At 44.9% G+C, this 14,505-nt stretch overlaps 1 protein-coding gene across 1 annotated transcript in view; it reads left to right on the top strand.

Annotated features, from left to right (window-relative positions):
• INTS9 (integrator complex subunit 9) overlaps window positions 1–14,505 on the top strand; it is a 74,277-nt gene that overhangs the window by 21,735 nt on the left and 38,037 nt on the right. Inside the window, exons 4-8 of the mRNA XM_054979003.1 lie at window positions 2,887–2,949; window positions 6,939–7,078; window positions 8,494–8,580; window positions 13,238–13,358; window positions 13,842–13,976. Coding sequence (XP_054834978.1) covers window positions 2,887–2,949; window positions 6,939–7,078; window positions 8,494–8,580; window positions 13,238–13,358; window positions 13,842–13,976 — 546 coding nt within the window. The remainder of the gene's footprint in view (window positions 1–2,886; window positions 2,950–6,938; window positions 7,079–8,493; window positions 8,581–13,237; window positions 13,359–13,841; window positions 13,977–14,505) is intronic.

Below are 14,505 nucleotides of genomic sequence, written 5' to 3' on the forward strand. Positions count from 1 at the left end.
ACCAAAGTACAATAGCCTCAGTTTCATCTTTTTAGCTTCTAAGGAGAATTCAGGCTTGATTTGATCTAGAACCCACTTTCTTGGTGTTTTTTGGGGGGGGAGGGTGGTCCGTGGTATCTAAAACTCTCCTCCAACATCATATTTCAAATGAATCAGTTTTCTTCCTGTCAGCTTTCTTCATTGTCCAACTTTCACATCCATACATAGTAACAGGGTATGAATTATTTTGATCTTGGTCTCCAGCACACTTTTTTACACTTAAGGATCTTTCTTAGTTCCTTCATGGCTGCCGTTGCTCAATCTCCTTCTGATTTCTTGGTTGCAGTCTCCCTTTTGGTTGATGATTGAGAAAAGAAAATCTTTAACAATATCAGTTTTTGCATCATCACCCTTAAAACTATGTACTTCCTCCATAGTCATTAGTTTTGTTTTCTTGATGTTCAGTTGTAATCCTGCTTTGGCACTTTCTCCTTTAACTTGCATCAGTAGTTATTTCAAGTCTTTACTACTTTCTGCCTGTAATGTGGTGTCATCTGCATATCTGAAATAGAAGTATCATAATTTCTGTCCCTTCAGTGCTGGCTCCTAAAAGCCCATCGCAGCAAAGATGGTTTGCGCTGTCTATATGGAGTATATCAAAGCTCCAACACCTCATTCATCCTTGATAATCTGACGTGGCACATGGACATCTCTAGTGGCCAGCAAAGGCAGTGGAGGGACACAATGAGAGAAAGTGGTCCTTTGGAAATGTTTACAAAGCAACATTTGACTTCTTTGGTACCCAGCTTCGGCAGTTTTACCCGAAACCCCTGATTTTTCTTGCCTCTGGTATCTTTATCCATTACAAAGGTATTTGTCCAAGCAGCGCCTTATCAATGCGTTGGGGAATCTTCCATGCTCAGCTCCAGCTGAAACAACTGGACTAACAGCAAGGCCAGCTGCAGACATGTCCTCCCTCCATCTCCCTGCCAAGCAGCTGATTGGTGGTAGTGGACATCACTAGCCAAGGCTATGAGGCTGTGTGCATACACTTAATGTACGCCTTTTGGAAAGTAAGAGATACCTATTGACAGAAGACCATTTGTTGTACAGATACCCGGAACTATTGACAGCTCTCTGTTGAATATTTACTTGCTGTCAGATCCTTTCCCCCCACCCCTCTGTGCAATGTGTGAAACTACTCCTAGCATAGCTGAAATAGTGGGTTTCTTTAACTTTTGATATGAGCAGTTCATAAGATTGTGAGCCCCCTTCTTATTCCGAATCAGGTTCAAGGTGTTGGTTCTTACCTTTAAAGCCCTGAGCATATCTTTGGGACTGCCTCTCCCTGTATGTTCCCCGGAGACCTCTTCGATCAACGAATAAATGTTTACTGGTGGTCCCCGGCCCTAAGGAGGCCCGCCTTGCTTCAACCAGGGCCAGGGCATTTTCCGTCCTGGCCCCAGCCTGGTGGAACGCTCTGTCAATGGAGACCCGGGCCCAGCAGGACATATTATCGTTCTACCGGGCCTGTAAGATAGAGCTGTTCCGCCAGGCGTTCAGTGGTTGAAGGGGGCGGTGCCATGTCGGCCTCCCACCTTTGGGGTGGGGTGGGGGTTCTCCCCTCCATTGCACCTTTAATGTATTTGGTTAATTTATTTTATTATTGTTTATTGTATGTTGATTTTAGAATTATTGTTTTCTTGTTTTTATTGATTTTAACTTGTTCACCGCCCAGAGCCCTGAGGATGGGCAGTTTATAAATCTAATAATAATAACAACAACAACAACAACAACAACAACAACTAAAAGCATCTTTCATATTCTCTCTGAAGCACCCTCCAGCGAGAATACAGACGTGACCCTTGTATTCAACTGGCTTCACTCCCTGTGTAAAGTTTGAAGGGTGATTTGTGCGAAGGAAATGTGCAGGCTGCAGACATTGGATACTGTCTCTGTGTGTTAATCTTTGAACATTAGAAGAAGGAGCAGAACTGTAGCCAACGAAATGTGGGTGTGGCTGCATGCTTGTCGATAACATCTAAAGCCTCTCTTTACTGGCTGCCTGTTCTAGCCAGATTTAATTATGAATCCAGATGCACTCTATCTAGGCCCCACATTGACTGCTGTACCTGCTTAGAATGACAAATGAGTAGGCTATTGCTGCACAAAGACTAGGTCTAGGGTCAAAGGTGGATGCTTTGTCATGTAAGGAAAACTGTCCTGCGTGCCTGCCGACTTTGGCTACACTTGTTTTAAGTCCAAGGGAGACATTGAAATTCACCCTGCTCACCCGTAATTCACCTTTTAACTTCTTTTGATGAGGTTAAGAGCCTTTTGCCATTAGATGTAATTGCTCATTTCTTACAACTTGGCAAATTTACTAGAATTAATGGATGATTGGATTCACCCCTATGTCAGGCTTCTACTGGGTACAGCCGAGAGGGAGGGGGGAGCCCACACTGTAGCTGGAGAACTTTGGAGAGAACCCTCTTTCGTGGCTCCTTTCCCCTGGGAACCATGTTCAGAAAAGCCCAGCATTCTCCCCTGCTTTAGGAAAGCATTAAAGCCTGTATGATATCAGTGGCCACTGCTCCAGTCCCTGCTCTCCTCTTGGGTCTATTTGCATGCTCAGCAACCAACTCCTCAGGCACTAAGGAAAGGGGTTAAATGAAGAAAAACGGTCAATGTGATGATTTATGGGAGCGCTCTAGCTGGTGTGGGCCCCATCCAATTTAAGAACGAATCCACAATTTTGTCTTATCACACAGTCTTGGTTGTGGTGTTAAAATGCAAGGTGTGTTGTCCTCCTTTTCAGATAGCCTTATATGTCAGTTTGCTTTTCCTTGTCTATCTAGTTACCATTGGATTTTTTCTCTCTCTCCATCTTCCCCCTCCCCTCCTCAGGAGCTGAAGGACTGTTCAGGTCATGTATTTGTGGATTCTGTCCCTGAGTTTTGTTTGCCAGAGGTGAGTTTTTCTGGGAGCCGTAATACAGAATGTTCATAACAGTGCCTTTGATTAGCAATCGGTAGAACTGTTGGTGTTTGGAGGGAGCTATAATAGGATATCTGAGGGGTGTATCCCCACTGGTTGTAAGCCCCGCTTTCTTTTCAAAGGGTCTTCCAGTTGCAGGAGTCCTGGACTATCTGTCTCGCTTGAGAGAAAATTAACGTTTCACAGGAGGATACTATGGTACTTATTGAAATAATACTGTTGTTAGAAGACTTTCCGATCCATTTCTCAAACCACTTACGGTTCCCATTTCAATTTAAGGGAAAGCAGAACTGCAAACATCAAGTGTTTTTAAACCATTTATTTCATTTCAAGCCTCATAAGAGAGAAATGGCAGCTTATGGATAAGATTATGCCAGGAAATAACACTACTTGGCATTTACATAACTTTTTATTTATTTATTTGATTTTTATATTTGCATACCATGATCTTAATAAAAATATTTCCAAGGTGGTTTCCAGCATCAACAATTACAGGAGGCAAAGTTATGGATGCTATGAATCTCCACTGCTGACAGCCACCGGAGCAAGGAGCCTTTGTGTTCCTCTGGAGGAAGTCTCCTTGCACCGGTGAGAGGCTCCACAATCAGGAATGGCTTAGTAGACTCCTTCCCATTAAAATTAATGATAAAATCAAATTTAGTACAACACTGACACTGAACTAAAAATTAAAAACTAGCAGCAATAATAAATAATTGAAGCTTATCTAAAATAAATTTAATTAGCAGCAGTAATAGAGCAGAACAAACAGAGAAAGCAGAAGTAGTTGCATGAAGTAATGCAGCAATTCAACCATACCAAGTGAGACAATTAACAGTCCCCAGTTTCCTGGATAAATAAAGGTCTCAACTGGGTGTCAAAAAGTAATTAGGTTCAGTCCCAGGCAAAGGGCATTCCATGATGGAGGCAACACAGTGGAGAATGCCCTGTGCCTTTCAGTTTTCCATAATAGATCCTTCTAGCATGTTGTCTAGGTAGTCCTTACAGCAGCATTTATTTATTTACTTCATTTATACCCTGGCTTTCTCCCCAGAGTAGCACACATGTTTCCCCTTTCCTCCATTTTATCTTCAGTACAACCCTGTAAGGTAGCTTAGGCTTTTTATGCTCCTGATATGGAATTGAAAAAGAGAATGACTCACAAGAATACCCAGGAAATTGGCAGCTGTGGTGAGTCTTGAACAGACAGTCCTGGCTCACAGTTAAATGTTTTCATCTCCTACAAAACACCAGCTATGAAGACAACCCAAGTCCAGTGATACTCAGGAGGATCTCTGCGAGGTTCCTAACCTATAGACCCCTTCCGCTTTTTGACCCCAATGTATCTTTTTCTGTTGTCCACCTAATCTGCTACCTGACATTTTTTTCATTCCTCCCGTCACTCTTTTCTTCTCCCCACCCCCATCTGGTGTGGCCTGATCCAAGAAAAGGCTGTATTGTGCAGTTCCATTACACATGCAGATCAGTTCTTAATGTGGTCCATATACACCGCAGCGTGCATCAGACCCTTTAATTGATGCCAAGCCCTTGAAGAGCATCCGTGCTTGCCTCTGAATGCTGGACGTATTTGACCATCCAGGTGCACCCCTATGTCTCCAGACACGTCCATATGTATTCGATCTATGTTCTCCAGGTGGAATTACCCTTCTCTGGTTCAGGGGAATGTGTTGAGGTTAAGGATGCTGCCCATTTGATTTCAAGCCCAGTATTCCCTCTTGAACTCCCAGGCCCAGCAGTATTTCTGTGGAATTGCAGCCATGACATTACATTGCAGTATGTAATCTGCCTTGGGTCTCAGTGAGAAAGGCGGGCTATAAACAGCAACAGTAAGTACACCTTATGCCAGCTATAGCTGTTCACTTAACGTTGTCACGGTTAGCAGAACTGCCAGATCTGGCCCAGCCGGATACGTCGGGGAGCTCCCAAGCAGGGCGTGTAGCTTTCCCCTCCAACTTCTTGTGCACTGGTCCTGCACATGGAGGTTCCATTCATTGACAGCAGATGAAATAGTTCTTTCCACAAATTTGGGTAGTCTGTGAATTTTACTTGCATCGAGCTGTCTATGCCATGGGCTGTTTGTACGTGCTGTGGTAGTACGTTTCTTAATTAGTTAAAGGAAGCACAAAAGTACGTCTTTGCAGGGAGCTCTTTTGAGGGGTATTGTGGTGTTCTGTATTTCTGTCTCAAAGTAACGTTTTTCTTGCAAAATCCAGCATTGACTGGTTTGGAAGGCCCCCCAAAATCTAAGGAGACCCTAAGGTCAGAAGTTAGTTTGACCATTGGTGGTGCACGTGCTTTGCCTGCAGGAGGTCCCGAGTTCATCTCCAATTAAAAATTATCTCGTATCAGGTGCCAGGTCAGATCTTGTTTTGCCTTAGAGAGCCATTGCCAGCCAGAGTAGAGGGCACTGGGTGAGATGGACCAGTGCTCTGGCTTCAGCATCCTCGGTCTATACAGTCACTGGGAGCATTAAGCTTTTGAGCAACCAAGTTGACCTGTTTCTGTGCCATTACCTTTGAATCGATGGGCTAAGCCTCGTCAGCAGATAATTTTCCTGCTTGATGATTATTGAATCCCATTAGCTGCTCCGTTATAAGTGAGTTAGAGGTTAAATTTCTGGTAAGTTATCCAGATTGACATCACCAGTCTTACGGCTTACCAGTAAATATTTCTAATTACAGTTCCTATAATGGGATGCAAAAGCCATAGGCAGCCTGGTGCATCTTGCCTCTATCTTTGCCCCAGCCCAGAGAACCGTGGAGTTGGAAGGGGATCTTCTAGGCCATCCTGTCCAACCCAGCCCGTTCGGTGTGGGAAATCCAAACTGGTGCATTCCCAACAGATGACTGTCCAACCTCTGCTGGGAGACTTCCAGCAAGGGAAAGTCCCCTGCCCCTTCTTCAGTAATCAGTGCCCTTTTCAAATGGCTCTTCCCTTAGGAAATTCTTTCTAATACTCACCTGAACATAAACCCGTTAGATCTCATCTTGCCCTTTGGAGCAGCAGAGAACTAGTGTTTGTCCTACAAGGCAATCCTATGCAGAGGTACTCTAGTCTAAGTCCATTGTAATCCACAGGTTAAACTGAAGTCATAGGATCTTACTGCCAGTGGTGCAATGGTTCTGAATGTAGTTGCAGTTTCAATCCAAGCAGAGTCTGAATTTGGCCAGTATAAGCAAGAGACGGTTGGGCAAGAGACGGTTGTTGGGATATCTGTTCTAGCCCCTCCGGGTGCCACTCAAGCTGGGAGGTACAACTTGGAGGAATCGTGACGTGTTTGTGGTCAGAATAGAATCAAGCATTGGCAGAACCTCATATGTTGGGATGGGTCACACTTTTAGTGATCAAGTTAGTAAAATTCTGGCTACTTGGGAACCCTGTTTGGCTGGCGTATCTTCCTTACAAGGCAAACGTTTGCTAGTGGGCGGGGAGGGGGGAGCATGACTCAGTTGGCTTTGCATGCAGAAGTTCCCAGGCCGAATACCCTGGCATCTCCAGTTTAAAGGATCCCGTGAAAGCCTGAAACTCTGCAGACAGAGTCATTGCCAGTCAAAAGTAGACAATACTGATCTTGACAGACCAGTGGTCTGAATCAATATATGTAATAAAGAAATACCTTCCCCACCCCAAATGTACTGTGCAGTCTCTTAAACTCTGCTGCCTCCTCCTGCGCTGAAATATTTTTGTAACTTCTTCTTGGCATGGACGGTGGTCTGGCAATCTCTCCTATAAAGCACCACATGCATTGATTGTACAAAGCTAATAAGCAAGAAAAAGTGGCAAGTTTTCAGGTAAACCGCCTAGTGCTAATTGCCAGCAGTATGGGGTGACATCCATCTGTTATAGTCAATCCAGGTTTTGTAGTGCAGGAGTAGAAAGGTCCAAGTCCTTTAAGAGTCTGTTTTTCAAGAACTGTGCTTGAGCATCTTCACACTTGTTTTCAGATGGAACTAATAGATCTGTCTACCGTGGACGTGATCCTAATCTCCAACTACCATTGCATGATGGCTTTGCCCTACATCACAGAACATACTGGATTCACTGGAACGGTGTATGCCACGGAGCCGACTGTTCAAATTGGCAGGTAAGGAAAATCCACTTAGTGTCATTGATCTCATCACCTTCCATCCGTTGCCAAAGGAAGAAGGAAAAGATATAAAGCACGACACAGGAAGAGACACGTCGCTTCTAATGTTCTGGCAAGGCTTTTAAGGAGAAGTTGAATGCCAGCCAAGCAAGTTGGAGCAGTTCTAAGTGTGTGTTTAACACTATGTTTCCCGAATGTTATGAGCGCCCCGATCTTGCACATTGGTGCGAGTATTTGAACTGTATCTGACGAAGGGAGCTTTAACTCTCAAAAGCTCGTACCCTGGAAATCTAGTTGGTCTCTAAGGTGCTACTGAACCTGAATCTTGCTCTTCTACTACAAACCAACATGGGCTAGCCAGCTGAAACCAGGGCTTTTTTTTAGGGGGAACGCAGGGGAACGGAGTTCCGGAACCTCTTGAAAATGGTCACATGGCTGGTGGTCCCGCCCCCTGATCTCCAGACAGAGGGGAGTTTAGATTGCCCACCGCGCCGGCGCAGAGGGCAATCTAAACTCCCCTCTGTCTGGAGATCAGGGGGCGGGGCCACCAGCCATGTGACCATTTTCTCTGAGGGCAACCCACTGAGTTCCACCACCTGTTTCCCCAGAAGAAAAGCCCTGGCTGAAACTATCTACTTGAACGGTGTGGTTTTTGTGAGAGGAGGATGCTCATAAAAGGCTGTGTGAATATCCACAAGAAAGGCACACAAAGGAACCCTTCTTTGATGCTACCTCACTGACATGAGCTAGTAGATGTAAAAGTTCCTGGATTAAGTGGGGAATGGCTCATTTTGGTCTACTGTGAGATATACTACATTAGTTGTGGGGGGAGGGGGATGAATTCTCACCCCTGGGGAGGAAAGAAAAAGATCCTTACTCAAAAAGCGATCATGTTAGGAGAAGAAGGGTTTGGTCTAGCTTTATTATTATTATTTATATTTCTAATCCGCTCTCCCCACGAATGGGCTTAGAGGAAAATACAACATATATAAAATGCATAAACATATTACTTTAAAACCAGATAAAAACATCAATAAATATATTAAATTCTAAAAGACAGCAGCGCACATATTGCACAACCCAAACAGCAATCCATGGGTCCGGATGGCCAAGTATTAGATGATGACAGAAGAGGGGGTAAACCCTTGACATGCTAATTTTCTGTATGCAAGGAGTCTCTTATAAAGAGGAGACATTCAACAATGAAAACATCCTCTCCCCAGAAACCTGCAGCCAGAAACTGTAGAATCCAATAACAGTTTTGCCCCTTGATTTCACGGAATGTATAAACTGTGTCTCTAAAGCTTATTCTGGTGTGACATTGCAGTCACCTGTCTTTTGTCCTTAAGATGTTGTGTGTGTGTGTGGGGGGGGTTGTTGATGTTGTTTCTATTTTCTATTTCTATTTTCAGACTTCTTATGGAGGAGCTGGTGAATTTTATCGAACGGGTGCCGAAGGCTCAGTCTGCCTCCTTGTGGAAGAATAAGGAAGTGCAAAGGTAAGAACCTTGCCCAGGTAATTTTCTCTTGGGGACATTTTGCAAAAGGCCAATAGCCACTGCATGGTTTCTCAACGTGGGGGAATTTCTGCTCCAGAAAAATGGGAGGTGCTCTGATCTCCATATTACTATATATTTTACTGATGTTCCCCATACTGCACCACCTCTGCCTTCCACATCTCTTTGAATGGCTCACTTTTTACATCTATCCTAAGCATGGATGTGGAGCAAGTGTCCGCAGCAGGAATTGAAGAGCAATGCAGAATAGGTAGTGGCCTCCTGTGAGTCTCTGATTCCTTTTCTCTAGACATCACCCTGTCAATGCTTTGGGGGATGAAGATTATCAACTGGGTGATTATGAAAGGAAGGCCCAAAATCTGTGCCAGAAAACAGAATTCGTGCACCTGAGTACATTTGTACATGAAGTGAATGCCTTTGGGATGTGTTTGTTCCTTATCATTATCTTTTTGCCAGCAAATGTGGTGCAGTGGTTAGAGTGTCAGATGAGGATCTGGGAGATGGGGATTCAAATTCCAACTCTGTGATGGAATCTTGCTGGGCGACCGTGGGCCAGTGACACACCCTCAGCCTCATTTGAGTCCAGTCTTCAGAAGGGAGCTCTGACTCTCGAAAGCTTACTCCCTGATAATCCTGTTAGTCTCCGAGGTGCCATTGGACTCCAGTCCTGCTGTTCTACTGCAGATCTACATGGCTATCCCCCTAAAACTCTCAGCCTAACCTACCTTGTAGGGTTGTTGTGAGAATAAAATGGAGGAAAACAATGGGTCTCCGTTAGAGAGAAAGGTGGGGTATACATGAAGTAAATAAAAGTAAATAAATAATCAAGGGTAGAGTCATGCAGGCCACTGAAACCCTGCTTCTTCCCACTGGAAAAACTGCCGAACACCTCTCCCCTATCTTCTGCAGTTTTAACAGGCATTTGCTGGCACACTTCCAAGTTTATATTAAGGACCAGAAACTTGCTTACATTAAAAATATACAAAAGAATGGAAGTTGGGTTCTGTAGCCATTAGTGGGTGAAGAGTGCCATAGCAGATTTGTTTGCAACGCTCGTGAGAAATCAGTCCAGAGTCTATCCAATTGCCACCTTCTTGCATGTTCCTGATTCACCACATTCCTGGTGTGCCTTTTTCCCCCTTGAGAAATAGTGAAGCGCTCCCTGCTGCCTGTGCCAAAAGTTAGCTATGCTGATTTCCCAGCGCTTCCCATCCCGCTTCTGGTCCCTCATGGTAGACCAGGAGAAGACTGATGCCAGCTAAACTGTCTTGCCTGTGCATTCCGCATTCCTATGATTCCCTGCAATAGGGTGTTCTGTTCTCTGGATGAAGGTCAATTCTCAACTCTTCCCTGGTGACTTCTAGTTGCTGTTGTCACACATGAAAACAACGGTGCGCAGGCCAGTGTCGCTCATGGAGCCTCTCTTGTGTTGACTTCCAGTGTGGTTCTGAGAGCAGGTTTTGCCTATCTCCATGTGTAGCACCAGTGGCTTGGGAGTATGACACAGCTAGCAACAGTGGTGCCATAGGCAACCATAAGAACCCTCCTGTGAAGCTAACTCTCTTTGATTGTTACCAAAAAAGGACCTTTGAGCCTCAACCGAGAGCCAAAGTGGAAACAGAAAACCTAGGTTCAAATCCTCACTCTGCCATGGGGGCCAGTCGCCCACTGTTTCCCACTCAGCCTCACCTTCCGCACAAGGTTGTTGTGGAAATGAGGAGGACTAGGTACAGCACCTTGAGCTCTTTAGAGGAAGGGCAGGATAAAAATGTGATGGACAGAACTATGCTGGTTTCATGATTGTGGGAAGCTGCTCCTTGTGTTCTTTGGAGAGGGGTATTTTTAAAAGGCAAGTCTGATGCCAAAAGGAGATCCTCATGCCTGAAGACTGAAGCGACGTTGGCTGTGCCTTTTTATTTTTAGTTAATGCCGGCCGTTGCGTCGGCCCACTGACTGTGCTCTCACGATCTCTCTCTCTTTCGTAAGGCAGCCTGAAGGATTGCTCTACCGCACTCTCATTTTCCTTCTCATCAGAATAGGTTGCGTGCAACAGAGTTGTTATCTTTATTATATAAAGCACTGGAGCGTTTTAAACCAAATGGTTTGCAGGGAATGTACTAAGTGCACCGGAGCAACTTAAGAGCTGTTGTTTTTTCCCCCCTCCCATTACTTCATGCAATCTGAGCTAATTGCTGAGCAGCTTCTAACTCAGTTGGTTTTGAGGGGTTTTTTTAATCAAATAGAGCCTTGATAGTTTGTTTTGTTTCCCCCCTCCCTTCTACTCCCTCCTTCCCTCTAAACAATGCGGTTTTCAGGATGGAGGCTGTAAAAGTCAAATGTCTCCTGTTTAGAGAAGTGTCTGTAAGGACTCCTTGAGAATGGTGTTTTGTATAAGGGGATCACCCTGAAGGCGAGGCTGGAGGAGGGCTACAAAGTGAGGAGAGGTGCCACAGTGGGCACCAGTTGCCCTGTCACCATGACGTCGGAGATACAGTCTTGCCTGTCACATGAGGGTATTGTCAGGGCCTCTTATGGTTTGGTAACCGATTAAGGAAAGGAAAGCCAAGGCTGCTTTTCGTAATGGAGGAAGTAAATAGCGGGGTCCTGCAAGATCTTTACTGAGTAACTTAATGTATGTAGCAGTTTATAAATAGATCGGAGACAGGAACAATCTGTAAGGCAGTTCAATTGGCAGACAATGCCAAAGTGTGACGAAATCCCAAGGAAGTGCTCCAAAAGCATCCCTTCCAATTGGGAGAATGGGCAACAAGAAGGCAGGCAATAGATCTTTATCCTTGAGCTCCCACAGGATTTCCTCTCTTTCCTGAAAGAGGACGAATTATAGCTTGCTTTACATCAGAATGTGTTGGAATGGCATTTCCGTGCGCCAGGTACACAGGGCAGTCTTGGCAGAAGGCTTCCTTCATGCTTTCTTCAGTGTCTTAAATTATGGGGGGAGGTTCACTGACCCAACAGAGAGACCAATAAATTAAGATTTTTTTAAAAAAACAAACCAATCAGCGAAACTTGACTGATTTCTATAAATCATTGGAAATGGATTGGAATTAGCTTTTGATTTAACATCTGTTTAATATATTTCCCCCCCCCCCCCCAGTCCTATTCTTCTTACACTTTTTGGCAGTTCACCGTGCTTTCCTGCCTGGATTCACAGCACTGATGGAGATTTATTTCGCAGGAGATGACGACCATTCTTTTTATGTGCCGTGACACTGCCATTCACAGTTTCTCAGACCTCCCTTTCTGACTTCCTTTATTTAGAAAAAAATCTGCAGCATGTCAAATGCAATGGGCGATTGAAGTTACGAAAAAAGTCTTTACGCTCTTCTCAAAGATTCTCAAAAATACTTTACAACTCAATCAGTGTAGCAAACTAGTGTGGTGTAGTGATTAGAATGCCTAACTAGGACCCAAGAGACTATAAGTGTTGTACACTGTGAGAGCATGCTACAAATGCTAAATATTATAAAGATCAGCAATTCCCAAATGGGTCTCCAGTGTCCTATCAGATACTCTTAACCACTATACCACGTAGCCACGGTTTGACCCCCCCCCCCCACAACTGAGATTTAACCATTATCAGCTTAGCACAGAAGCTGCATCTCCATGTTTTTTCCCCTATGCTAGCAGAGCAATGGGACAGTGGCAGAGGAATTGCTGTCTCATCCCACCCCCAGCAGAGGCTAATTGGAAGGAATGAAGGCAGAGCAGTAACTCATGCAGAGGTTCAGTGGGTATCCTCCTCTCCTCCTCTCCTGCTGGGTGCTATGGGGAGCTTTTAATCAGTTCCTTGGTTCTCTTTTGCAATGTGTGCCTTTGGCACAGTTTGGGAATTAATGATCTAGATGATGATAATATTTAGCATTATCATGCTGTCAGTGTTCAAAACACCACACCCACACATATCACAGTAACGGCCATTGTTCTTATCCTTGTATAGCTGGGATAAGAATAATAATGCGCTATCAGGTCGCGACTTAAACCTTACAGAGTCGCCATAAGTCAGCTGCAACTTGATGGCACTTTCCACCTCCATATGGCTGGGGATGGGGGGAGCAGAAATGGCTTGTCTTGCCTAAAGCCACCTGCAGATGAGTTGGCATTTGGACTGGCAGTCTCCCACATCACAGCTTAGGCTTGGATCCTATTTCATTGGTATAAAAATGGTTCTGCCAATGGAACAGCATTTCTGCTGCAGAGATGGGGAGTTTCTTCCTGCAGATCTCCCGCCACTGCAGACCCTGGCTTTTCCCCTGACACTCTTCCTAGGAGTGCACCCATCCACAAGTGCACAATTCCTGAGGGCACAGGAGGCTGCGGAGGGAGGGAAGGGGATCCAGAGGGGAAGCTGTCTTCCTCTAGTTCTACTCCATCTGCGTTGCTCAGGACCCAAGTCCTTTAGCTACTGTGCTGCGTCTTCTCCAGGCTATTGCTGGAAAAGAGCCACAAGAATGCCACTCTCACACTCCTGCCCTTACCCATGAGTTGAGCCCAAGAGATCATCAGCTTGTTTTCAATGCCATGCCTCCATTCTTTCTCCTTCATCATCTACATTGTCCGAAATTTGGTACATTCATAATTTCGATCTGCGGATAACCATAATCCAATCTGCTCTCTCCAGGCTGCTGCCTGCCCCTTTAAAGGATGCCGTTGAAGTGGCAACATGGAGGAGGTGCTACAGCATGCAGGAAGTGAACTCTGCACTCAGCAAAATCCAGCTGGTTGGTTACTCCCAGAAAATAGTGAGTGTCCCAAATAAAAGAGTTCTTTTTTTAAAAAAAAACCCTAGAGTCTTCTAGGAGAAATCTAGAGCAGGCTTTTCTTCTCTTATTTTTGAGGTGTCATAGGTATTTTCTATATTATTTGAGGCTGTTTTAAAATCTGGATGAGTTAGATATAGGATGTAGGATGCAGTTTTCAATAGAATTGTAAGCATAAAGCAGAACTTGCCTTGTTGGCTCCTATCAAAAATCCCTCTTGCCCAGTATTCTGTTTCCATCCCTCACCCTTGGGATGTTTTGGGGACTCTGACAAGCAGAACACGAAAGCAACAGCACTTCCCTATAGTTTGTCTCTGGCATCTGCTACTCACTGCTATACTGCCTTGGAACATGGAAGTTCCATTTAGCTCTCAAAAGGTAATACCAGTGTTAGAATAATTCACTGGAGGTAAATCAGTGTTTTCTGTTCATAGACTTTTCTTTTTCTTCTAATCCCTTTTCTAGGAACTTTTTGGTGCTGTGCAGGTGTCTCCACTCAGTTCCGGATATGCGCTAGGCAGTTCCAATTGGATCATCCAGTCACATTATGAGAAGGTGTCCTATGTCTCGGGATCTTCACTGCTCACAACGCATCCGCAGGTACCAGAATCTAGAAGCTGTGTATGAAATTCTTTCCCAAAAGCAATTTTAAGCTCTACACAAGCTGCTGTGCCCGATTCTCTTTCATTCATGGGGTAATGTTTCAAGCACGCAATGGGGAACCCGACCTGCATGTGCTTGCAATTGTCTTGACTCCAGAAATCATAGGGAGAGTTGAGTTTTACAACCCTTCTGGCTCCTCTAGCGCCTTCCCCGTCAGTGGGCATTTTGGGTGGGATAGTCCTTCTCTCTATAGGGTGTCTGACATCTACCAGATCATCCAAGGGCAGTTGGGAATGGCAGCGATAGAGCATCTGGCATGCAAAAGGTTCAATCCCAGAACTCTGCCTGAAACCCTGGAGAACCACTGCCACTCAAAGCAGCTTCATTCATCTTAAGCATTCCAGCCTTCCTGTCTTATCAGCTAATGCCCAAGAGCTTCTTACATCTGTTCTGTCCAGATCCGCAGGCCCGCTCTTGGGTCCCTAGAAATTGCCTAGCAGAGTGACCACAAGCACAATCCCCCCCC

Source organism: Eublepharis macularius, chromosome 1 (assembly GCF_028583425.1).
Source record: "Eublepharis macularius isolate TG4126 chromosome 1, MPM_Emac_v1.0, whole genome shotgun sequence".
NCBI lineage: Eukaryota > Metazoa > Chordata > Lepidosauria > Squamata > Eublepharidae > Eublepharis > Eublepharis macularius.